The sequence below is a fragment of the Lissotriton vulgaris genome, chromosome 2_2, assembly GCF_964263255.1.
Source record: "Lissotriton vulgaris chromosome 2_2, aLisVul1.2, whole genome shotgun sequence".
Taxonomy (NCBI): Eukaryota; Metazoa; Chordata; class Amphibia; order Caudata; family Salamandridae; genus Lissotriton; species Lissotriton vulgaris.
This window is the reverse complement of record NC_141688.1, coordinates 108,964,182-108,989,980: the sequence shown is the minus strand read 5'-3', so window position 1 is coordinate 108,989,980 and position 25,799 is coordinate 108,964,182. Positions and strand designations below refer to the sequence as shown.

Sequence of the window (25,799 nt, the reverse complement as noted above, 5' to 3'; positions counted from 1 at the left end):
AAGACATACTTTAGGTTGTTACAACGCTCAAGCTGTATGTAGTCCATTTGCAGGACCTCAAAAGGTGCAGTAGGTATTGCAAACCCTTCTGTTGGAGTTTGTGTTCCCTTTCCAGGATTATACTGGAGACAGATCAGACAGGACTGGACTATTTTCTTAGCCATACCGACAATCTCTGGATGGTCCCAAACTTGCATAAGTTGCTTTGTTATTGAGGATGCTCCAACATGTGCTGGCCCATGTGCCACATGAATCATAGGGTGTAAATAGGCTGTGGGTAACTTCCACTTTGTCATTTCTTTATTCCCCCAACAGCCATCATCATCCAATGCTCCCTCCTTGGACCATTCGTCGTATTCATCAACAGAGGCAGATTGTTGCATGTCCAGGATATCTTGCCTGGCATCATGCCAACGTTCAGCCTGTGATTAACTATATACATAGATGTGGTTCTTCGCTGCATAGCGTTCTCCCGAGCTGTGTAATCCGCAAAGGCATTGACTGCTCCTATTTTATTTGTCACTTTCTTGTGTGCGCTACATTTAACAATTGCCACTTTCTTAGGATAGGTCAAGGCGGTAAGTAGATTATGTACTAATTCCCCATGCACTATTTGTGGCCCATGTGAAGTGAGAAAGCCTCTTTCTTTCTAAAGCTGGCTAAAGCTATGTACCACGCCAAAGGCGTATTGGCTATCAGTGTAAATGCTAACAAGCAAATCTGTACTAAGCTCCCATGCTCTTGTCAGTGCTATCAACACGGCTGCTTGACCTGTCTTCTTTGGGATACGAGATGTCTCAACTACTGTCTGAAGTGTTGTGATTGCATAAGCAGCAGATGTACTGCCATCAGGCAAGACCCATCAACCCACAATTTCCCATCAATGTTAGAAAGAGCTGTATCTTGTAGGTCAACACGACCCTTTGTTTGTTCTTCAGTAAGGGATATACAGTCATGTAACTCTTGTGCCTGAGACTGAGTAGCTGGAAGTGGCAATAATGTAGCAGTATTCAGAGTAAAACATCTTTTCAACGTGATATGAGGGGCCAAAAGTGTCAATTAATATCCTGTCAAACGGGCACTAGTCAGATGCTGTGTTTTTATTTGATTTAGCAAGGCATCGACTGAATGAGGTACTAACACAAACAATCTATGTGACAAGATATTCCGTCACTCTGACGTATAGACACAGCTTCTGCCGCCAAAGCTCGATAACAACCAGCCAGCGCGTAGGAAACTGGATCAAGGGCAGCTGAGAAATATGCACAAGGACATTGTTTATCACTGTGTGTCTGTGTTAATACCGAGAGGGCACAACCTTCCCTCCCGTGTACATAGAGTGTGAAAGTCTTAGTGTAGTCTGGAGTTCCTAATACTGGTGCTGAACAAAGAGCTTGACATAGCTGTTAAATAGCATTCTGGCATTCAGTTGTCCATGGGAGAGTCACTGGAGTGTCTTTAGTCAAAAGGGCCAGCAAGGGTTTAATAATATACGAAAAGCTAAGGATCCACTGCCTACAAAAGGAAGTAAGGCCAATCAATGCATGGACGTCCTTCTGAGTATGGGGCACAGGAGTGTCTAAAATGGTCTGAATGCGATCTGGTGTGAGTGCACGTCCATCCTTAGACAGGAGGTGACCTAAATAGGTAACCTGCTGTTTTCAAAATTGCAACTTCTTCCGAGAGACTTTGTGATGATGAGAGGCAAGAAATGATAACAAGGACAGTGTTCCTTCTTTACACTGTTCAGCGGTATCAGCAGCCCAAGATGTCATCGACATATTGAATAAGAGCCACCCCTTTCGGTACAGGATAAGAATCAAGCTGCCTTTTCAATGCCTGGCTATTAATGCTATGACTCTCTCTATACCCTTGTGGAGCTCTACAGAATCTGTATGATCTATTATTCAAAGTGAAGCCGAACAAATAACGGCTATCAGGATGAATAGGTATTGGAAAAACTGCATTTTTCAAATCAATTACACTAAATGTAGTGGCAGTAGGAGAAACCATAGTAAGAAGTGTCGTGATGTCAGAGACTACCGGGTATTGGGGCACCACAATTTTATTAACCTCTTGTAAATCAATAATGAATCTGTACATTTTTGTATCAGTGTCTCTTTTCAAATTAGGAAGTATAGGGCTATTACAAATGTTATAAGGGACGTCTTCCACAAGCCCCAGCTCAATCAAATCCTGAACAATGTGCATCAATGCATCTTCGCCTTCCCGAGATATTTTATATTGGAGCAGTCGTGGCAATTAAGCACCTTCCTTCACTTGAATATGTACTGGTGGGATAACCATTTGTCCCACATTGGTATCTGATTTAGCCCACAACATACTAGGTACGGATGCCAGAGCGATATCCTCTTTAATAGGACAGGACCTCTCAACCATTGGATAGTTATCATTTAAAATAACACGCACACCTTCTGGGGAACAACATATTGTAGCACAAAAATATTTGAGCATATCGATACCCACAATATTATCCAGCGTGTTAGAGGAAAACAAAAATGGACATTCTGCGGTGAATTTATCAAGACTAAATGCAAGTGTCTGACAGTGGGCTAGATGTAGGTGTCCCATTGAATCCTATTGATGTTATCATTGCGCCAGACAGGGGAGCACTAGGAACTAATTTTTAAGACAGAGCACTACGAGTAGCTCCTGTATCAACCAGAAACCGATCAGTAGAGCCCAAGACATTTGTATCAACATAAGGACCTTTCTGATCTACTGGGACCTCAACCGGTTCCTTACCCCATCCTAGGCATTCCTGTGCATAATCAGAATCCCCAAGACCATCAGCTGAATAATCTGACATTTGATATTGATTCCGTCTATCAAAGGTATTAAGATAATTTGGTCCGTGTTCAACTGCCTCAAATCTGGTACGATTTCCTATTCCGCCCCTATGTCCTGAATTCCCTGGGCGTCCTTTCATACTTCCTCTACCCCGCTGAAACTGCTGACCTGGCAAAAGGGGGCACTCAGAACGCCAATGTCCAATCTCTTTTACAATAAGCACACTGATCAGAAGACAAGATTGCTCGAGAGAAAGGGAGTACACCAGGGGTATATACTGCTCGTCTGCCTCTACCACTACCTCTGAATGGTGGACCATATACTTGAGCCAACATAACTTTCGTCTATAAGTCCTTAACCTTCTTCTCCTCTTTGCCTTTTGCTTCCAATTCCCGATGCTCATAACACTGGGCCATAGTCAAAAGTGAGACTGGGGAAGACAAGGTCTACAAACACTGGATGGCTTGAGGCTACTAGCTATTTCTGGTAACATGTTAGCAACAAATTTGTCGAGGAACAAATGCTTACCCGTGTCAGCTGTTAATGACTGCCCACTAAAAGCATGCACTGCCTCTTCAAATTGTGTAAAGAAATCAGAAACTGACTCGTCCGCTTTCGTTGTCTAATCTATTTCCTTAGGGGGTATGAGAGTTTTTAACTTAGTCACAATAACTTTGGGAAGGTCTAATAACTCCTGTTGTGGTTTCTGAGCAGGTTCCCTAGCTGCATCTATTTCTTCTAAATTCACCTAAGTATCACCATATGCGACATTATCATCTATTTTTCGGATTGTTCTCCACATATCGGGTGCCAAAATAAGTCCAAAAAACATATCGATATCTGGCAGGGTCTTGTGCAGGAGCTAATGGCTCCTTCCACGTCTTCATAGAAAGCTTCCGGATTGATCCGCGGATCGGGCAAAGCAACCTTAAAAGCCATACCATCTGCTCTACTCCAAGGACTATAGACCCAATTATAGACAAAATATCCCTTTGCATCATCTGAATCTTTATCCGCACTTATTCCCGCACCCTTTGGAGGAACATACAAAGGTGCAGCTTCACGCATCGGTCTCACAGCAACCACAGTATCACTAGGGTCATTGTCTTTCCCCGAAACTTCTTCTTATGGCGCGGGGGTCTAACTGTTTGCGCAGTTTTAACTTTACTAACTGAATTTTGCTCCGCTTTTAAATGTAGTGCATCATGTCTTCATTTAACTACTCACCTAATTAGATCAGGTATATTTGACAAAAGGAAAGTCCATCATTTAATTGTTTATAATCAGAATTAATATCCTTGGGCTCTAAGTTTTTAGAAACGTTTCAAAAACCAAGTATTACTTCCCAGGTAAACTTCTCTGCAAAATATAACTGCTCTAAATCTTTCCACTGCTGTACCATAGCTACAAGATCTGGAGCAGAAGTAGTCCCACAAGCTTCTTTGTGAGCAGTGGGTCTAATATTGGCTTTTATATCAACAGTCAAAGTGGAGCGAGTCTGCCGCCCATCTTGCTTATCTATGTCTTTATCGTCTGAAGAAATATGTTCTTCATCGGAAAGATCATCCTCAGGGGCACAGGGAAACTTATACCGGGGCAGAGGTCGATGTAATCATCCTGAGGTTTATTAAGTATGGGATGAATGTGGTGCCTAATAGGGTACTGGCCAGTTACCTCTAAACAACGCTTCCTTTCCTCTTTTTCTTTTATTGCCTTCATCTCTTTATTTTTTAATTCCAATGCTTTTTGATATTTTGTTTTATGCTGATCTTTTTCTGCTATAGCTTCTTCTTTCCTCACTCTCTCTTGCACTTCTTTCTCCCACTTTTCTACACAATCGAACATATTTTGTCGACTTTTTCTTTTAAATAAACACTGTTATACATATTGAATCTTTTTAAAGTCAAATGACCCATTACTGGCCATTGGAGATCAGGATCCTTTTTCGTATATTTGTTCCACAGTGTATTATACATTATGGAAGAAATACCAGTTTTAATGTACATATGCCTATTAGGTGTCCCCTCTAGGGGAGCCGGCTGACTTCTGTCTAAATCCATTTTGGTACCTCCAAGACAGCAACACAGCCTAAGGAGTGTGCTGGAAACAGGCATGCTACCAAATTTTTGTAAAATATTTCTTTTCCAAAATATTCACAAGTAGAGAAAAATAATCAAACAAACAAAAGCCAGAATCTTGGCCAAGCAAATCAAGAGTGCAGCTTCAGCGACCTTACCAAACAAGAGTCTCCAACCTCCAACTGCCAATCTCTTGGTTGACCTAATGGTCACTGCAAAAATAACGCCAAAGGATACCTCAGTCGGGACCGGCCACCACCTGGAGGGTCAAATCGAAAAAAAACAGAAAAATCACTTTGGCTGCAAAGACGAAGGTCTCCTCGTGCAGGACATCTTCTCATCAAAATTCCACTCTTCCGTCAAGACCACTCCTTTGGAGGGCTGCGTCTCCGATGAGGCCCCACTAGTCGGGCGCTAAACTGTGGAAATGTGCCTTTTAAGGAGCACACCGGTGCAGCGGTCACCCTTCTCTGTCCACGGGTCCATGACCAACAAAATAGAGATTGGCACTGAAGCTGGAATTCAAAGAACAAGTTTATTAATCACTCATGAGTGGGACCACGTCCATACAATACAATACCCTTAAGTGTTCTAGGAGGTAGTAAATTTATACACAGACCATGGTGCTTATAAACAGAGTTTGTTGCAGAGTAAGCATGTACTTACAAATAGAAGGTACAAACATGCACAGGAATAACTAACGACAAACATGGGCAGATGGGAGATCACTTAGTCAGCAAAATGGGAGGGGGAATAGAACTGCTAACAGCAGCCACAAATAGTCGACAGTTACATCTTGGACCAGGTGCATTTCAGCAGCTACAGGCCTTTGCTTAGCACATACATTGCTTTGGCCCAGTACAGAAGGAGTTGACTTAAGTTGATGACACAATCGGAATAGAAAGGCAAGCAACAGTGAAGAGAGAAGAATTATATAGCTAACAAAGTGGATGCCACAAACAAGATGGCTTCAGCTTTATGCTAACAAATTTTTTTTTCGATTTCCACAGGGCATCTGATGAGGAAGTGCGAATGAGACATGTCCGTAGGAATGACAACCTGAATGATGACTTGAGAGCCTGGTCTGTCATGTTGTCTGAGTTAAGGGAACTCCCGGAATGTGTCCCCACCTAGGGACCCTATGGTGTGATATGCCTGCCAGGCCTTTTGGTTGAGAAGAGTAGGGGAGGGCATTGTGTTCGCAGATGGGTGCAGTATGAGCCTCAATGGATCATTTACGCCTTAACGTTTTGGGGATTACTTTCTGGGACCTAGCACAAGAGTAGGGGTGGGTTGGAGGGAGATGTGTTTCAAGTTTACTGGGTCGTTACGAAGACCACCGGAAATTGTATATTCAAATGTGTTTAATTGTAACTGATATCGGTGGTATCCTATGACACTTTGTGCATTTTGTCATATAATGAAGATATTCATTTCATCCTGCTGAACCTCAATAAAAACCCCATGAACACATTTTTTTTTGACAAAAAGCATACTTTCTGATAAATTTGGTCATTGCTGTTTGTTCCCGTGTCAGACACCAAATTAAAAACATGGGATTTAATATGGTAAATCACACATATGGGATACCCCAGTTTTTCTTGGCTTCCGCTTCACAGATTAGCGCAAACATTTCATTAACAAGCTAAAGTGAATGATCATTTCTTCTGGAACATTTTGTGTGGATATGACAAACTGCAGCAAATGTCTTAGGAAAACAAAAAATGTAACCCTGACCTAAATATAACAACACAGTGACACTCGCCATTGGCAAACAAAAACATGCTCTTTATTTATGATTGTATTGTGCTGTATTCCAATAGGAAAGGCATTTCTTGAATCTTTAATAATGAAGGCAAAGCCCTGCGCACAGAAGTTGCTGCACATTAGCGAAGGACATGCGCAGGGTTTGTGTGAGCTTGGAGATGGGCACAACACTTGACCGCACAAACCCCCTGTGCAAGGCTTGGAGGTTGGTGCAAGTGTTCAAAGACTGTAATCAGGTGTTTACGATCAGATGGGTAACCATGCTGTGCACGTTTGGAGGTCATGTGTATAGCTTTGGGTGGGGCAGGGCCTGGCCCTGTGGCAACATCCATACATTTGACCAAAGACTGTTCACAGCTGGTTTTGGGTGGGATGGTACTAGACACAAGGCATAGATGTACACCAGGCCCTGCACCTAAAGTCTGTTGCTCACTGCCAAGGCTGTGCACCATTGGTTTGGATGGGAAAGTCTGGGTGCAGCATATCATACATTAAAAAAAATAAAATCACAAAACCTGTTTTTTAAAGTCAAATTGTGTTTAATTTTGCTCCTAACAAATACATTAACAAGCATCGTAGAATTTGCCTTCAAATCTCAACTGTTTCAGTGACAATACAAAACCTAAAATCCACTGAAATTTCCTAACTATAGTAGTTAGTACAGAGCAGTCATAGTAAGCATGGGATAGGCCTCTGCCCGCAGTTGCTTTGACAAGAGAAGAATGAATATAATTAAAAACAGAAACAAAACTATACTGAAACAATCATGTTGATGTAGAGTAGAGTGCTTAAGTACTAAAAAAAATAAATTCTTAAAAAAAAGGGGTAGCAGAGTTTCACCTAAAACTGCAGAAAAATGTGTGCTGAGAAAAGCAATCATTACTTGCCCTATGCATTGTTTGAGACCTCACACATAATGTCCCAGATGATATCATTAGTGACATCTCATTAACTCCAAATTTGTACTTTGCAACTGCCACATTACCACAAAGGCAAGCACAAGTCAGTTAAGGGTGTTTGTACTTAAGTGCATTTCTTTCTCTTCTTGTTCAGACCTCTATTAAAGTGCGGCCAATCCTCTATATACAGAAAAAGTGAAATTATATAATTCATTGTAATGGAATTTGGAAATCAATATCCACAATATGTTGTACTTTGTCTCATGTGTTTATGGCAGTCTTCTAATGATTTTTTTTTTTAATTATTAGGGTTCGTTGTGACTCAACTTGTTACATCATGTGGATCTGATGGCCATTCCATGGCCTTAACAGAGAGTGGTGAGGTCTTCAGCTGGGGGGATGGAGATTATGGAAAACTTGGCCATGGAAACAGCGACAGACAGCGGCGGCCAAGACAAATAGAAGCATTGCAAGGCGAGGAGGTTGTACAGGTATAGCATTCCAAGAATATTCATCTTTTAAATGTTTCCCTTGATATGTGATCACTCGCTTAACATGTTAATCATGAGACAGCAAAGGGTTTCAACAAAGTATGACCAGGAAGAAATACGTCATGTGATAGTAACCATGTACGGTAAGAGAATTTTCAGACAATAATGTTGTAGATTTGCTCTTACTTTTGAAAGGAGCAGTGAAAAGCAGCACCTCAGTACAAGGCAACTTGTAATGAGAGCCTTCGTATGTGAACTAGAAATGACTCATGTTGGGTACTTTTGTTCACAGTTTTTATTTTTTGTCTCAAAATGATGGTCTTATGACATGGTATGGCATAGTACATCATCATAAAGAGTTTCTGTGTTTAAAGAAATGTGTGTACTTACACATGATGTATGTTCTCAAAATAAGCGTTTAACCTGCGCTTTACATTTTTATGTGATGTGTACTTCTATAGGCTACTGCATAGTTGTAGTTTGAAGGTTTTTCGAACAGTGTGCTGAAACTAGTTACATACTTCTTAATTGCAATATTATGAGGCAGATGTCTTAAGTCTGCACGGAGGAGTTCTCCAGTATTGGTTTTTTCCTAGATTCACATGCTTAAATATTTCCCGTCGTCATGGTAAGAGTCCAGATGATAATTGTTATAAGAAGTGCATAGAGAATCATTAAAAGCAACAGTTAAATTCAGTGACATTGTTAGCCAGTTCCCATTGTTATATAAGGACCAGAGTTCAATCAATCAGAACTCAGCTCCCTGAGCATGCTTCCTCTACAGGGCCACCATAGCTAAGATTTCTAAATGCTCCTCAGGTGTGAGGGAGTCTCCCTGAGCTCTGCTCAGTTGTTCAGTGCATCAAGTCTATTTTTGACAAATTGTCCTCAGTGATTCTGATTTGTTCTTCAAGCAGCACCACGGTAACTATTAAGCTGTATTTTTTCTGACTGACCATCATATCAGAGGGGTCAAATAATAGCATACAGGCAATGTAAATCTTCTGGAAAACCAAGATTATTTTCACAACATACAAATAAAGAATATCTGTATTGTTCATACCCTCTTCATAAGCCAAAGAAATGTAAACCTTGCCGGACATTTTTGGCAAATACCTTAAAAGATAGCAGACCACTGGCGATCTCACGTCAACAAAGAACTCATCGATAAAGATGACCCCAACTACGGTTTCAGACTCGGCAACAACAAGAACGATGATGACAGCCTCATCAGACTCGGCAACAACAAGAACGATGATGACAGCCTCATCGACAAAGACAGCTACCACTTCGGCTTCTTTGACGAAGCTGTCGATGGCGTTCTCCATGACGTGCATTTTACTGTTGGTGCCAAAAATGTCTTCATCCCAGATCCAAGGAGCCTCCAAACAGATGAGGCTTACTTCGTAAATGGCTCAGGAAACCTCAGTTTTGATCACCAGGAAGGGTACACCTGTAATCATTCAACAGCATCAGACATCTCCCCATGTGAGGTATCACCGCTCCCACCTACACATCTACTGGAATGAGTTGATTCTGAGGTAGATGATGGGCCCTCCGGTCCAGGATCCAGTCCCACACAGCTGCATCTGAAGTGCCAGGAGGATGATGAGAGTCAAGAAAATCATACAAAGAATGCATCCACTTACCATAAAGGGGATTTTTCTTTTCGAGTTAGACAAGGTTATAAGTCGCATCAGTATGACTCTTTTCAGATCGTTATTCTTATGAGGAAGCATTTAAGGAACATTCTCATATTCAAGAGGATACCATCAGAGTGCCAATCACATTAGTGACAGATCTACATCATATGATTGCTGACTATTATAAAAGATTCCATGAAGTAAATGTGATTGCAATGACGACTCAACAGGCTCTGCCAGTACCTCCATGAACTCTTGGTGCCTTCAGGTGCAACAATCACAGGAACAAGCCCCAACAAGTCACCAGCCCCGATCAGAACCTCGAATCTTATCACCGATCACAATGATTATGTGAAAAGTGATCAACAGGATCAACCTGAGGAGGGTGAGATGCCTCAGAATCAATCTATCTCAGAGCAGGAATGGGATCATTACATTGCCCTACTATTGGCATCACCCACACCACCACCTACTAGTGCACCTCCTGAGTATATCAGAGGATTTCACAAACTTTTAGAGAGAGACTCAATACCCTTTGGCCTTCCTACACCAGTAAAACAAACTGATTGTTTTCTCTATCAATGTAAGGACTCAGCCAGAAAGTCGGTTAAATCCATTCACATTTGGGAAGAAGGTCTGATCAGATGTAAACTCCAGCATCATTGGTGGCAGTCTCTCATTGTCTTTACAAGAAGTATAAAGCTCCCGAAAATTCTCCCTCATGCCTGATCGTGCATACTCGTCCAGACTAAGTAGTTATGCAGGCAGCACAGAGGCGATCTATAAATCCTTCACCTACCTGTTCATCTCCACGAGATAAAGAAGGAAGACCCTAGACAACATGGGGAAAAGGTTTACCACAATGGCAGCCGCGACCATAACAGCGTCCAATGCGCTGGCCGTTTTGGGGAGATACGAGTGACAGATGTGGTCTGATATGACAGCCTTCCTCGAGTTGTTGTCTGAGGATAAAAGAAAAGAAGCTGTGAAAATATTACATGAAGGAGAAAGGCCTTTTTCTGAGATCATTGATACTGCTGTGGATGTAGGTTCTACAGCCATTAAACAAACGGCTGGTGCAATTTCCGTCCATCAACTTTTTTGTGTTGCTATAGTTGCCGTAATTGGGAAAAGTATACCCAGACATGGGTCCTGTGCTCGCTATGCCACCTGGATTTGAGCTAGCCGTGCTGATGAGAGGCGAAATCCTAAAACAGCTCCCAGGATTCTTGTTTTCCGGTCCAGAGAGAACCTAGTCTGGCAGTTCGGCCTGGACCGGGGAGCAGGGTCAAGACTGATTTGCATATGGCTGGGTCAAAACTGGGGTGGCATTGTGAGCCTAAAAACTATGGATTTAACCTAGATCTATGAATGGGGCGAATGCTTGACAATTTTCAGCACTCTGTCCATCCTCCTTTTTTGTATTGCAGGTTGAGCATTCCTAGAATCTGTATGCTTAATTAGAGGTTTTGTGTATAAAGGCTGAAATATAATGGATATGTTTGCTTGGTGTACTCAAGTGATAAGGGTGATGCCTATATATAAAATTATCTGTTGTGGTTTTCATTTTTTTGAATGACAATATTTCTATAGCCTAGAGATTTTTGTAGTCCCTAATTTTATTCACATTTACTGTACAAAACAGAAAATGATGCTCCTGGATGTTTTTTTATTTTATTAAGTCATTTCTAAAATCTCTTTCTGAGGTGTGTTCGAGCAGCCCGCACCAAGGCGGGTATATTCTAATGCTTGTCAACTGAAGGCTTCCAATGATGGAAAACCTAGGAGCAAAAGTAAAACCTTTTGTATCTGGAAGAAGTAACATGTAGAACACTAGATAAGTAAAGAATAGGAAACCCCAATTAAGAGTCCGCAGCTGATGGTAGACATAGAAAGGAATTCTGATAGAAAGAAATAAGGCAGTCTGCTCAAAAAAGTTTATTTTAGGAGGCAGTGTATTACTGTGGATATAGAAAACTAGTCCTACAGCAGAGGAAAGGGGTGAGAGCCTAGGATTGGGTATATCCACTGCTCACAAGCCTCTATGCTTACATTAAGCCATTAATTTTCTGTTGCACCTGATCTAGTACTCTCCAGCATGAAAATGGCCCATACATGAGGCAGAAATTATTTGGAAGCAAGTGTAAAATTTGGTCTTGTGATTGCATTGAATTGTAGTTTTTTTTAAAATAAAGTTGACGCATGGACCTATCACTGCAGCTACAACCTACATTTTTTACTGTGCCAAATGAAAGTTGCTAATAAAAAGTAATTATCTGAAAGAAACACAGTTATAAATTCCTTACTTAGAATTACCCCCAGGTGTCAGACTGGATCCGGAAAGCTTTTTCGTCAGCAGTACCTCTGCTCGTCGGAAGGTGGCGTTGGTCGCGTGTGTGTTCGTCGTTGGCGTTGTGTCGCCGGGATGACGTCGCTGTAGCTACTTGGACTCCGTCCTCGCCCGCTGACGTCCGTTCTTTCTTTTTCCGTTCCAGCCAACGCAGATCCGGAGAGAGCGGTACTTCCAGTCACTTTTTGACTGACTTTTTCTCGACCTTTGTCAACTTCTTTTTTGAGTCCATCGACTCCTAGTGCCCGGCTTCAAGGCATGCGGTTCCTGTGACCGACTGATGTCGGTAACGGATCCGCACCGGGTGTGCCTCTTTTGCCTGGAGCGTGACCACGACCCCAAGTCGTGCTCCGACTGCCGGTCGGTGGTGCCGAAGGCTTTGCGGGAGTGGTCCCGAAAGCTGCTTCAGCGCCGGCAGTCGGCTCTGCACATTTCGAGGTCGCGAGGGAGTTAGAAGGACCGGTCGCGGAGCCACCACCATTCATCCAAGTCATTGAAGTCTTCGCACTCCGGGTCGGGTAATTCCAAGCATAAGAAGAAGTCGAAGAAGCATCGTCACTCTTCGACTTTTCCTCGTCAGTCGGCCGACCAGACGAGGGATGTGGGTTGTGCCCCTCCCGCGGCTCTGCCTGCGGAGCCCGAAGAGTAGAGTCTGCGTTTCCCTCCCTTACAGGGACCCGGAGAGAATCCTGCTCAGGTTCGTACATTCAATGAGGCGATGCATGTCATGGGTGGCTCAAACCCGCCGGTGCGTCTTCGGGCCCTCGTGGACTCAGTTGGTGGGCCTAGGCCTTATCCACCGACGGCCACGGTGGCGCAGGCCCCCCTTGGATCCAGGCCTGGATCCGTATTGGCGCTGGTTGACCTGATAACGCCTCCACCAGCGCCGCTTCCTTCGGCACCACTTACGCATTTGCCGCCAGTCGGCCCCCCTGGCTAGTGTCGACTCCGGCATCCATCCTGATGTGGACACGGAGCCGGACCGGCGTCAAGAGGGATTTTTGTACCCCTGTTCACTCCTGGCGTCCCTTTTTGGCCAGATTGGCACCCAGAAGAGGAGGACTGGGAGGGATCAGGTGACCTTCTGACTGACCAGTTGGACAGTCAACAGGACTGGAGAGAGGAACTCTGGGATGCCAGTGGTCTGGACACCTCCCCTGACCTTGGCATGTTGTCTCCTCCTACATTGGCTAAGGAGGAGAGAGCGTCATAAGCAGTGGTGATACATGGGGCGGCCGAGGCTCTCAACCTCGAACTCCCTACAGTGGCAGTCAGGACTAACCTCCTGACAGAGGTGCTTCAACTGCAAGTGAGATCTTCAGAGCCTCTGCTTCCGTTCAATGAGGCCCTTACTGACGTCCTTTTGGGCGCCTGGTCCAGGCCCAGCACATGGGCTCCCATGGATAGGATTATTGCCCGATGCCACCGCTCGGCTCCGGGCGACCCCACTTTCCTTTCCCAACCCCCCACCCCTGAGAGCTTGGTGGTCTAAGCCTCTACTTCCAAAAGCACATTCCCTACCGCTCCACCGGAAAGGGAATCCAAGAAGCTGGATCATCTTGGAAAGGAGATTTTCTCTTCCGCCAGCTTGGGACTGCGGTCGGTAAACACTGCATGTCTATTGGACCGTTATTCCCACTCTGTGTGGGACTCGGTTGCGCAGGTGCTGCGTCAGTGTCCGGAGGAGGCTCGGACAGTGCTCTCCCAGGCTATTGCCACTGGGAGGGATGCGGCCAAGTTTACCATCTGTTGTGGGCTGGATACCGCAGACTCTCTAGGTAGGATGATTTCTAAGTCGGTAGCTCTTCGACGCTATGCCTGAATGAGATCGACTGGCTTTTCAGGGGATGTCCAGAAAACCCTCATGGACATGCCCTTTGATGGCTGTTGCCTTTTTGTCGACAAAGCGGACAACGCTTTAGAGCGTTTCAAGGACTCACGAGCTAAGGTCAAGTCCTTGGGCCTCACCAGCCGCCCTGCGCAGTCCACTTTTCACAACTTGTGACTACAGAAGGGGAAGGGGTGCCCGCTCCCGCCCAGAGCCACATGCTGCAACAAGTTACCCAACGTTCGCGTAGCTGGGGACGTGGGAACAACCGTCGTGATTCCAGGAGCCAGTGGGCGGCCAGTCCACCACCCTCCCCTCTGCAGCAGCCTCCAAACCTTCCTATTCCGACATTTCAGGCCCATCAAACCCAAGTGGGCAGCAGGATTTGCTATACCCTCCCCCACTGGTGCACCATCACGTGGGACAGATGGGTTTTGCATATAGTCCGAAGGGGCTACTCCATCCCCTTCGAGCATACTCCTCCAGCCATGCCACCGCAATACCACCACATGTCGGAGGATCATCTGGCCCTTTTCCAGCAGGAAGTTACGGCTCTCTTGGCCAAGGAAGCCATAGAGCGCGTTCCTGTTGCAGAAGTAGGTTGTGGTTGTTCTCCCACTGCTTTCCGGTTCCCAAGAAGGACATGGCCCTGCGTCCTATCTTGGATCTCAGGAACGTCAACTGCTTCCTCCGGAAGGAGAAGTCCAAGATGTTGACGCTTGCTCAGGTCTGTCTGCCCTCGACCCAGAAGACTGGATGGTAGCGTTGGACTTGCAGGATGCTTATTTTTACATCCCCGTCATTCCGGGCCACCGGCGCTACCTGTGGTTCGCGGTAGGCCACGAGCATTTTCAGTTTACCGTGCTCCCATTTGGCCTTACCAGCGCCCCTCGGGTGTTCACGAAAGTAATGGCGGTGGTCGCAGCTCATCTGTGCAGATCAGGGGTTCCAGTCTTCCCCTATCTCGACGACTGGTTGTTAAAGGCGGGCACACCCCAGGCAGTCGTCTCCCACCTCCAGACTACGGCCGACCTCTGACCTCTGACCTCCCGCATTAGCTGGGGTTCTCCATCAATGTGCCGAAGTCACACCTGATTCCCTCTCAGAAGCTCCTCTTCAACAGAGCTGTTCTGGACACAGCGTGGTTTCGGGTCTATCCTCTCGAACAGCGAGTCCGGGATATTCGGGCTATGATTTCGATCTTTCAGCCTCTATCCTGGGTTTCAGTCACACAGACCCTGTGGCTGCTGGGCCTCATGGCCTCCTTCATCCTGCTGGTCGATCATGCTAGTGCAGCATTTGCGGGCTCTGCAGTGGGAGTCATCTCTTTCCTCCAATTCCCTTTGTTATGCCTCAGTTGGACTTGAACCTAGTTTTAACTTATTTAATGTGTGTTTTCTTTGAGCGGCTCACACTGTCCTCTGAGGCTTTTACCTCTCCTTTTCTTTCTGTGCATCTGGACAAAGTTGTCCTTAGGACTGGTTCATCCTTCCTGCCCAAGGTTGTCACTGCCTTTCACATCGGACAGATCATCGCTTTGCCCACCTTCTTTCCGCCTCCGCATACTTAGAAAAAGGAAGAGAGGCTCCCCGTCTGGACCCAAAACGTGCGCTTTCCTTTTATTGTGAACGCATCAAATAGTTCCGGGTGGATGACCAGCTCTTTGTTGGGTATGTGGGTGCCAAGAAAGGTCAGGCCGTACACAAGCGGACTATCTCCCGATGGGTCATTTTGTGTATTGGCAAAGAAGGAACCTCCAGTGGGGCTGCGCGCCCATTCCACCAGGGCGACGGCAGCAACTACTGCTCTGGGACGAGGCATTTCTCTGAATGACATCTGTCAGGCAACTACGTTGCACACTTTTACAAAACACTACTGCCTTGATGGTCAAGTCCGGACAGATGGGTTCTTTGGCCGTACTTTTCTCCAGGACTCTCTGGTGTGATCTTGGTTCGTAGACCCACCTCCGAAGTTGGAATTCCTGGGGTATCTATTTTAAGATGAGGAATCTATAACTAACGTGTCAAATAGAATGTACGAAGCTGGGCGGGATTCTCTCCATGTCCCGGGAAGGGAAAGAAACACGGAGTAGACTCGTCGGGCTCCGCAGGCAGAGCCGCGGGAGGGGCACCACCCGCATCCCTCATCAGGTCGGCCGAGTGACAACCTCTTTTTATGCTTAGACTTACCCGACCCTGAGTGCGAAGATTTCAATGACTTGGACGAATGGTGGTGGCTCCACGACTGGTCCTTCTACCTCCCTCTCAACCAGGACCTCGAACGGCTCAGAGCCGACTGCCGGCGCTCAAGCAGCTTTTAGGACCGCTCCCGCAAAGCCTTCGGCACCTACAAACGGCAGTCAGAGCATTGCTTGGGGTCATGGTCGTGCTCCAAGCAAAAGAGGCACACGTGGTGTGGATCCGTCACCGACATTAGTCGGTCACAGGAACCGCATGCCTTGAAGCCGGACATCCCTCGTGCACTATGTAGGAGAGTAGGGTCTGCAATCCTATGGTCACCCCCGATTTTTACTTTTTGCTTCACTGGTTTACGACTTTCCCTGGCTGTGGGCCTGCTAATAAGACCCACAGCCTAGCTGTGCTCTCTCTAAATTGACAACCATGTACCTTAGGTGCATATCTAATTGGATACTGAGTCACCTTATCAGTCCCTGTACAGTGTACCTTAGGTACCCAGGGCATAGGTGCACCCAGGGCCTACCAGGGGCGGCAGCATGTAGTATGCCACCCCTGGCTGGCCATCCCATTCTGAAACTACTGGCTGATCAATCAGCTAGGGCAAGGTGGTGTAATCACCCTTTGCTTTAGATGTAGTATCCCTATATCTAACCCTAAAATGGACACATATCCTCCTATCAGTCACTCCTATGGCAGGCCTTAACAATCCTGAAGGCAGAGTGCTTGGAATTATGTGAGATGGTGCTCTAGCATGAGCTGAGCCTGTCTGCAGCTTTCGGAACCAAGTCCTTTAGCTGTTTCCATGATAACGCTATACCATATACTCTTAAGTGCATTATAATCCTCGCGGTTATTGCCAACTTTGGTATAACATTATCAAAACATGTCGAGTAAGGTGTCATACGAATTGGAATACTACCCCCTTGCCAATTCTGTCGACGGCGGTAGCATTCCACCCTTCTAGAGGGACACAACATGTATGTAACTGTGAACCCCGGTTAAAGTTAACTCGAGCCTCAGTATCACAAAATGGATGCTGCCACCACAGACACAAGTCTGACCTCCTGCTGCTGGGAGTCCTTCCAGCGAGGGAGGCTTGGACAAAGGGTTTCCTGCCTTGGGAGGTGCTAGCACCACTCCAGACAGGATTTTGTGTATTAGGTAGGACAGGGCTGAAAGGAATGAGACATGCCTGGGGCACACAAGGTGTCCCTGTGCATACTCCGGTCTAAACCAGTCCCTGGGGCACTCCAGCCCCAGAGCTGGCGCAAGACCGGACAAAGGATAGGGGGTGTAACCACCCCCCTTCCTGGTCCCACCCAGAGGAGGGACCTAGTCATAGTACAGCCCCCTTTAGCCGGATAAAGGTAGGAGCTGGTCCCATTCCAGATTAGATTATCCTGAACAACTTTACAAGAAGAAACTCTGGACTTCGACGTTCTGCTCCACAGAAGACTGAAGAAATCTCCCTTGCGGGCAAGGAGTGTCCACCCTGCACAAGCAGGCACCATCAGCGTCCAGCGGCTTCCCTTTGTCGTCTTCCTGCAAGGATCCAGACTTTAGAGCCCGACGAGACCCGGATTCCCAGACCTCTCCGACCTCTACCTACATCTGCAGCACAGCTGAGATCTGTGGGTGCGACGAGACACGTGGGACCGGCCATCTTGAAAGAAGCAGCACTTCGCTCCAGCACGACTTCAGAGGTATCCTCGTCCAAGTGCTTTGGGGACTGAGAAGCCCCGAGCAGCTCCTGCACCGAAGACCCGCCCTCCAGCATCCACGAGATCTGCGTGGGGCCCTTCTGCCTGTTTGCTGCTCAACGTGTTGTCTGGTCACTTGCTGGCTGGCTAGTGACCTCCTAGACGACGAAACCCGAAATCTTCACTGCTGGTCTGGTTGCTTCAGACTGGCCCTTGCTCCCTTGCAAAAGAGGAGCACCCCGGACCCTCCCGGTCCACTCCAGACGCCGTTTCCACTCACCGCGTGGGTTGCCTTTGCCAAGGCCTGTTGACTCCGAATCCGAAGCCGACACCGCCGACAGCGAGAGCCTGCGTGGGACAGCTTGTGCCTCCATCCTGGTCCAAATGGCTGCAGAGACAAGCGTCCACCTTCACCTGATCGAAACGATGACATCTGGTTCCACTCCTGGTTCCACTCCAGTCACTGGCTAGTGACTTTAAACATTGTCCACTCTGCTTTCAGGTTCTTCTCTTCACTGATCCACCCTTGGATCACACCGGACATCTTCCTCCTGATCGCCTGCAGCATCTTTTCTTCCAGGCTCCATAGACTTCAACGCCGGAACCCGACACGACTTGGCACCTATGCACCCGCAGACCCGTGGGTGAGGTAACACGAGATTTTCGGTGCTCAAGGGTAGCTTGACTCTCCTAGTGTCCAGTTCCACAGTCGTTTTAGTTCTACCTAGTCAGGATTGTCCGTACTCACCTTTTTCTTGAACTGTACTGTCCATAGACACTGTTACTCATCTCGCGTGTGAGTTCACACTGCACACGCGTTCCGTGGTCCTATTATTGCCTACCTAGAGTTAGTATAGCGTGGTCCCAGCGATCCTACAGCCTCTGGACAGCTCCATTCCTATTATCGACTTTCACATTCCACTTACTTAGTATATGGTTTGTCGTGCCCCTAGGGCACCATTGTAATTTGTGCAACTTAAACGTATTTTTCCCAAGAGATTGTCATGTGCTTAGCCCTCTGATCTTATAAAGAGTTCAGAGGTGTATGTTAGTTAATAAATACTTGTTTATTTTCATAACAACCTGTGTGGTGTCCTTTCACTTGGTATTCAAGGGGTTATATGTAGTAAAACAGCTGGCTTCACATGCCAAAAGAGTTTAGCCTAAGACTGCTTTGTCCATGCTACCACTAGGATAGCTGTTCTATAAGGTTGACTTACAACCAATCACCATAATGGTTGTTTGGACTGATACAAGGTGATCACTAGAACTAGTGAACATCATATATCAGGCCAACTTCTCACACACTAGTAGTCGATGGATTCAAAAAAGAAGTTGACAAAGTTTTAGAAAAAGTCAGTCACAAAGTGACTGGAGGTACCGCTCTCTCCGGATCTGCGCTGGCTGGGACGGAAAAAAGAAATAACTGAAGTCAGTGGGCGAGGGCGGCGTCCAAGTATCTACAGCGACGTCATCCCAGCGACACGACACCAACGACGAACGCGGAGCTGGCGGACGCCACCTTTCGACCCGCAGAGGTACTGCTGACGAAAAAGCTTTCCGGATCCAGTCTGGCGGTTGGGGTAATTCTAAGGTAAGGAATCTATAACTAAATGATGTTTCTTAAAGATATATTGTTACCGAAGGTAAGTAATTCTTTCTACAGGTGCGGATCATTTCTTTTTACACAGCACATGTTTTGAAATCTAAAAAATTCACATTTTAGAAATGTAAAGATTGTGTTGGTTCACATTCAGATTAAACCTTTCCCTTTTGTGGTGTGACCAGCACTGTTTTACCTGTGGTTGGTCCCTGTCTATAATGGCTCAGTTAACCAAAGATTATGGAATGAATTAGGATGCCATAAGATAAAAGGCCAGTAGTTCAGATGGAGTCATGTATGTTCATCTGTCAGTGTTCTCCTACACTAAGCGTTGCGGCAGACTGAAATCTCATTTTCACACAAAATAATATTAATTTTAAAAAAAATGTTATGGATCCGTAGAACACTGCAGGTATTAAATACCATAGTAACCACTACTGTATGGTCAAATTGTTAACTATAATTGACATGAAATCCTATATACTTTTTGGAAAATGTTGGTTTTATTGTGTACTTGCAAAATAGGTTTAACATGGAATGGGAAGATCCTTATACTTCAAAGATAATAGGTATTTTCTTTTTAAGGTAAAATGTTGTTTAAGAGCTGAACTGATAGCACTTCTAGCTGTCTGAATTTACACTTTTTGTTTTCATAGATGTCATGTGGCTTTAAACACTCAGCAGTGGTAACTGCTGATGGGAAACTCTTTACGTTTGGGAATGGAGACTATGGTCGATTGGGATTGGGGAACACTTCAAACAAGAAACTTCCTGAGAGAGTATCTGCACTTGAGGGCTATCAGATTGGACAGGTATGAAACCTTTATTGTACCATATTCTTCTCAGAAATGTTTTGGGCAACAATGTCATTTTATGGTGCTATGCTACTGTAAACTCTTCCACCCGAAGCTTAAACTAATAATGGGTAATCCAGTAGCAGAAAACCAAATCCCGTGTTTTTTATTTTATTCTGAGGACCTATTGATCCTGTGCCATGAGTTAAAAATATGTTACTTATATCGTTTGCATTATTTATGGCAGTATAGAGGACAAAGCCTTATATATTTCTTATTCACTGGTGCAAGACCATATTTTTAACTGTTACAAACATAACTACGGGCTCTGATTGTATAGTAAACTCACTGACTAAAGTAACTTTCATGTTCGGGGCAGTCAGGACATCACATCTCTGCACTTCTCCCCAACTGATTAACAAGACCCTCACAGAATCACTTTTCTCTGTATAAATAGCTGTCTTGTCAACATCAGGAAACTTTACCCTCTCCTCTAATTCAGTTTCCGTAAACATGCATCCTATTTCAGAAAGTCTTTGGTGCGCCTCTTGAGGGCAAAATCTAAACTACATGTCTTCCTTGTGCCTCTCCTAACTGAGAGTCAAAAGAAGTGAAAACATTTGGAAAGAAAGATTTTTTACCTTTGAATGTTATGAGAGAAGCATTCACTCTAAATTTTCTGAAACCATGTAAAAATTGATCAAGAAATTTAAAACTTCCTGACAATTAAGATTAGATTTATATTTGCCAAAATGACGGTTTGTGGTATTGAGTCATTCAAAAGTGCAATGTAAAATGTTATTCCACTGTAGGTACCATATGAAATTAGATGTGTGTATATGTCGCAGGTTTTTTGAACAAGTTGATTGATGCACCTTTTCATGAGAAAATCTCTTTGAGATTTATGATGATGAGTTCTTACAAAAAGGTGGGAGTTGCATCTGGAGGTCTAACTATGGCTCTGCTATCTTTTCGTTTGTTGTAGGTCAAATGCACAGCTATGGTAATCTTGGTTAGTAAAACTTTTTAGTAGGTTTTTAGGTGCTCAGAAGGTGGCGTCGAGGGTCCCACGACGTCGAGTTACATAAGTTAGAAGTGAGGCTAGTGAGTCACTAGCTCCATCCCTTTCGGCACTCAATAACTTCGTCTTTTTACCAGAAAAAGGCTTTCAAACATTTGTTTGTTAGTTCATTTCATTTGTATTTATTGTTTGTGTTAAATTCCCTGTATTTTGTTTTCAATCACAATATTCAATTCATGGTGACATCCTTAACTTCAGACAATGTCTTATGGCCAATTCCAATGCATTTCGGGCATTAGTTGATGCTCTTCGTCAGGGAACAGACACTGCAAAGTATATATATAAACAGTGCGTTAGAATGTTATTGCTTTTGTTATTGTTTCAAACATAATGCTTACACATTTGAAAAAACATTTGAAAAGAAAATATTCCAACAAAACGTTTTAAGACCAGTAATGGTGTATATCAAAAAACATTCGGTGTGTTTGTTATTGTTGAGAAGTTGGTCCTAACTCTGAGAATCTGAGGCTTTAGCGAGGGTTCATTAGTATATAAAAGAAAAACATCGTGTCACTTGCATGTCTTTCATGAAGTTATACGTGCAAATCTGTGGAAAAAATATATACAGGAAGTTCGGTTTTGGTGTTCTATGCTTTCATGTATCGTGAGGGTTCAATAATGATTGAAAAGCGGGGAGGTTCGTTAACTGACCTTTAGATGGGAATAGTAGCGTTTCGTTATGCAGGCTTCTTTGTTGACGCCGGCGTAGAGTGATACTCGCAGCGTTTTTGGGATTCAAAAGAAATTCCGATCACGTGGTCATGAAACTAAAATACAGACTATGTGTGTCGGTGCATCGGGGTGGTATAAATCTTATATTTGAGGTCTGTTTAAGCATATGCGTTAGGCGCATCCTGTTGGAAACTGAAATTTCAAGGATGGGTGTGTTGGATGCTTCGCGGGTGGAAAAATTATTAATTATACGATGGGAGCCAAAATTTGTGATGAAAATATATCCCTGTGGGGATTTGAACCCTGGGGTTATGGTTGTTCCTATGTGTGCCCTATGTATGTGAGCTATCTGATATGTTATAATGAAGAAAGAGTGGAAGCTTCAGTTTATGTTAGTGATTTGAGTGAGATTAACCATGACGTGTGTCAGCATTAGGTAGGTGTAAATAAACAATATTTTATGATGTATCTGTGCGAGCTTGCACAGTGATTACAATTTAGTCCTTGGAGCAATTTAAAGGTAACATGCCAGTTCAATCCTATCGTTCAAATCTGCAGGTTTTTGTGTGGAAAGTCTTTGGATCCAAAAATTTTCTCGTCTTAATAAATGTTTGGTATTGTCTCTTCCTTCGAGTTTTTGTACAGTTTCTAAGATGATGAATTTGAGTTGGGAAATGTTGTGTTGTTGTTCCACAAAGTGTGCCGATAAAGATGATTTCATGTTCTTTAATCGAATGTTCGATTTGTGTTCGGTCAGTCGTACTTTTATACGTCGTTCCGTTTTTCCCACGTATATTTTTCCACATGGACATTTTATTGCATATATCAAATTGCTCGAATCGCAGGTGGCATTAACTTTGAGCTTGATTTCATGTCCCTTCATAGGGTGGTTTATTTTGTTTCCCTTGATTACGCTGTTGCAATTGCCACAGTTAAAACATGGTTTAGTTCCTGAGTACTCGGTTATAGGTGTAGGTTTGTTTTGGAGGATCTCTCCCAGATTTTGAGCTCTTGTGAATGCAAATATTGGTGGGCAGTTAAATATTTGTTTGAAGTCTGGTTCCATGTTTAGTAGTGTCCTATGCTTCAAGATTGTTTTTTTGTATTTTCTACTAGAGGTTGAAAATTTTGAAACTACCACTGTTCGTGTTTGTTCTGTCTTAACTTTTGTTGATAAAAGTTTGTCTCTTGTTATGTTATTAACTCTGTTTTTGGATTCTTCCACCATGTTGGGAGGGTACCCTCTATTGATGATTTTTTTTGTAGTTTCCGTGATTCTTTGGTCCAATGTGTTCGGGTTTGAGGTGATGCGTTTTATTCTTGCCATTTGTGAGAATGGTAAGTTCCTTTTTAAATTGGGTTCATGGAAGCTTGTGCAATGCAACATGTTATTCCTGTCTGTGGCCTTTACGTGTAAATCTGTGGAAAAACCTTCCGGTGTTATCGATACTTTCACGTCTAGGAAGTTAACTGTGGTTTCTGATATTTCCCAAGTGAGTTGTATGCGTTCATCAACTTGGTTGAATTTTGTAAGTGCTTCTTGTAGTGTTTTTTTGGAGTTTGTCCAAATGATGAATAGGTCATCTATATATCTGATGATCATTTTCAAGTTGTCTGTCCATTCTTTCTTTGCAAAGATGTGTTTGTTCTCGTACCATTGCATGAAGATGTTGGCATAGACCGGCGCTGCCGAATTGCCCATGGCCATCCCAGTTAGTTGTTGGTACCATTTGTCCTGGTACTTGAAATAGCTCTGATATAAAGTAAAAAGCATGAGTTCCATCAAGAAGGTCTGAAAGTTGGAATCCAGTTCGGTGTTCATTAATGCCTCTTCTATAGCTTCTATCCCCAGCATATGGGGTATGCTGGTGTATAATGAGCGAACGTCTGCCGTACAAAGTATGATGTTTTCTTCTGATTCAAGTATCACTTCTTGTAGTTTCAGTAAGCATTGTGTGGTATCCTTGACATATGTTTTCATGGCTTGCACTGAAGGTTGGAAATATTTATCTAAAAGTTGTCCGATGGGTTCATGCAAGCTTCCTCGTGTTGAGACTATGGGTCTCATCGGTGGATCCATGATGTTCTTGTGTATCTTGGGTACCATTCTTAAGGTGGGGCTCCTAGGGTTACATTTGAGTAAGAAGTTTTTTGTTCTATCCGTGATGGTGCCTTGTTGATGGGCCCTTTCAATGATCACACGCAGGTGTTTCATGAATTCCGCTGCGGGGTTGTTCTTCAGTTCCATGTATGTGCTGTTGTCTGTGATGTGTTCCATTACTTTCGTTTGATACATGGATTTATTCATAATAACAAGACCTCCGCCTTTATCTGCCTTGGTGCAGATTATATTTTCATTCGCTGCTAGTTTCCGTAACGTATCAAGGTCTTTTTGAGTTGCGTTCTTACTTTTTGCTTTAGGATGTTTTATGTTGGTGAGATCCTGTTTAACCATGTTTTTGAAAAGATCAAGCGTTTTGTGACTCACAGGTGCTTGAAAGTTACTGGGTGCTTTTAGGCCTTGTAGCTGATCTTGTTCTTTCCTTGGTTGTTCAGGGAGTACGTTGTCAAAGAAGTGTCTTAGCCTTAATTTGCGCATAAATTTGAAGAAGCTAACTTCTAATTCCAAGCTATCTGTGGTAGTCGTGGGTACGAAAGATGTTCCCTTTTGTAAAAGTCGTAGTTCATAGGGGGTGAGATGATGGTCACTGATGTTGATCACTAGTTGTTCTATGTCTGATTCTTTTTTGCTTTCTTGTCCTTCTCTTTGCTGGTCCCTGTCACGCTCCTCTTGATGGGTGGGTCCCTGTCTTTTTCCTTTCCTTTGTCCTCCCCGGGGTCGCCTTTTTGCGATTGGCCATGTTCTAAAAAATGATTGGTTTCAGTGGGTGCGCTTGTCGTAGGTTGTTACGCTGATGTGGTATCTTGTGTTTTTTCTCTGGGCTGTGTTTTTCTTGGTCTATGGTTGGTATCACTATCTGTTGATGATGTATCCGTGTTTAAGTTATACGGTCGGTTTCTTCTCTTTTGTGCATATATATCAGCCCATGTATAGACTTCTCCTAATCTGTAATCAAGGGTGTCCCTCTTGAATTTTCGAATTTTGCGTTCATTTATTTCCCTTGAATGTTTTTGTATCTGGGTTTGTATATCTTCTAGAGTTGTTTTTAATTCCTCTTCTGTCATCATTTTCGATAATTCAGTTGATACCCCCAAAACAAACCTACACCAATAACCGAGTACTCCGGAACTAAACCATGTTTTAACTGTGGCAATTGCAACAGCGTAATCAAGGGAAACAAAATAAACCACCCTATGAAGGGACATGAAATCAAGCTCAAAGTTAATGCCACCTGCGATTCGAGCAACTTGATATATGCAATAAAATGTCCATGTGGAAAAATATACGTGGGAAAAACGGAACAACGTATAAAAGTACGACTGACCGAACACAAATCGAACATTCGATTAAAGAACATGAAATCATCTTTATCGGCACACTTTGTGGAACAACAACACAACATTTCCCAACTCAAATTCATCATCTTAGAAACTGTACAAAAACTCGAAGGAAGAGACAATGCCAAACATTTATTAAGACGAGAACATTTTTGGATCCAAAGACTTTCCACACAAAAATCTGCAGGTTTGAACGATAGGATTGAACTGGCATGTTACCTTTAAATTGCTCTAAGGACTAAATTGTAATCACTGTGAAAGCTCGCACAGATACATCATAAAATATTGTTTATTTACACCTACCTAATGCTTACACACGTCATGGTTAATCTCACTCAAATCACTAACATAAACTGAAGCTTCCACTCTTTCTTTATTATAACATATCAGATAGCTCACATACATAGGGCACACATAGGAACAAC

At 44.0% G+C, this 25,799-nt stretch overlaps 1 protein-coding gene across 9 annotated transcripts in view; it reads left to right on the top strand.

The window, feature by feature from the left end:
* HERC1 (HECT and RLD domain containing E3 ubiquitin protein ligase family member 1) overlaps window positions 1-25,799 on the top strand; it is a 2,101,515-nt gene that overhangs the window by 1,793,324 nt on the left and 282,392 nt on the right. For all 9 annotated transcript variants that reach the window (XM_086959402.1, XM_086959399.1, XM_086959397.1 and 6 more), the window contains exons 65-66: window positions 7,865-8,046; window positions 20,025-20,180. In XM_086959402.1, the coding sequence (XP_086815528.1) occupies window positions 7,865-8,046; window positions 20,025-20,180 (338 nt within the window). The remainder of the gene's footprint in view (window positions 1-7,864; window positions 8,047-20,024; window positions 20,181-25,799) is intronic.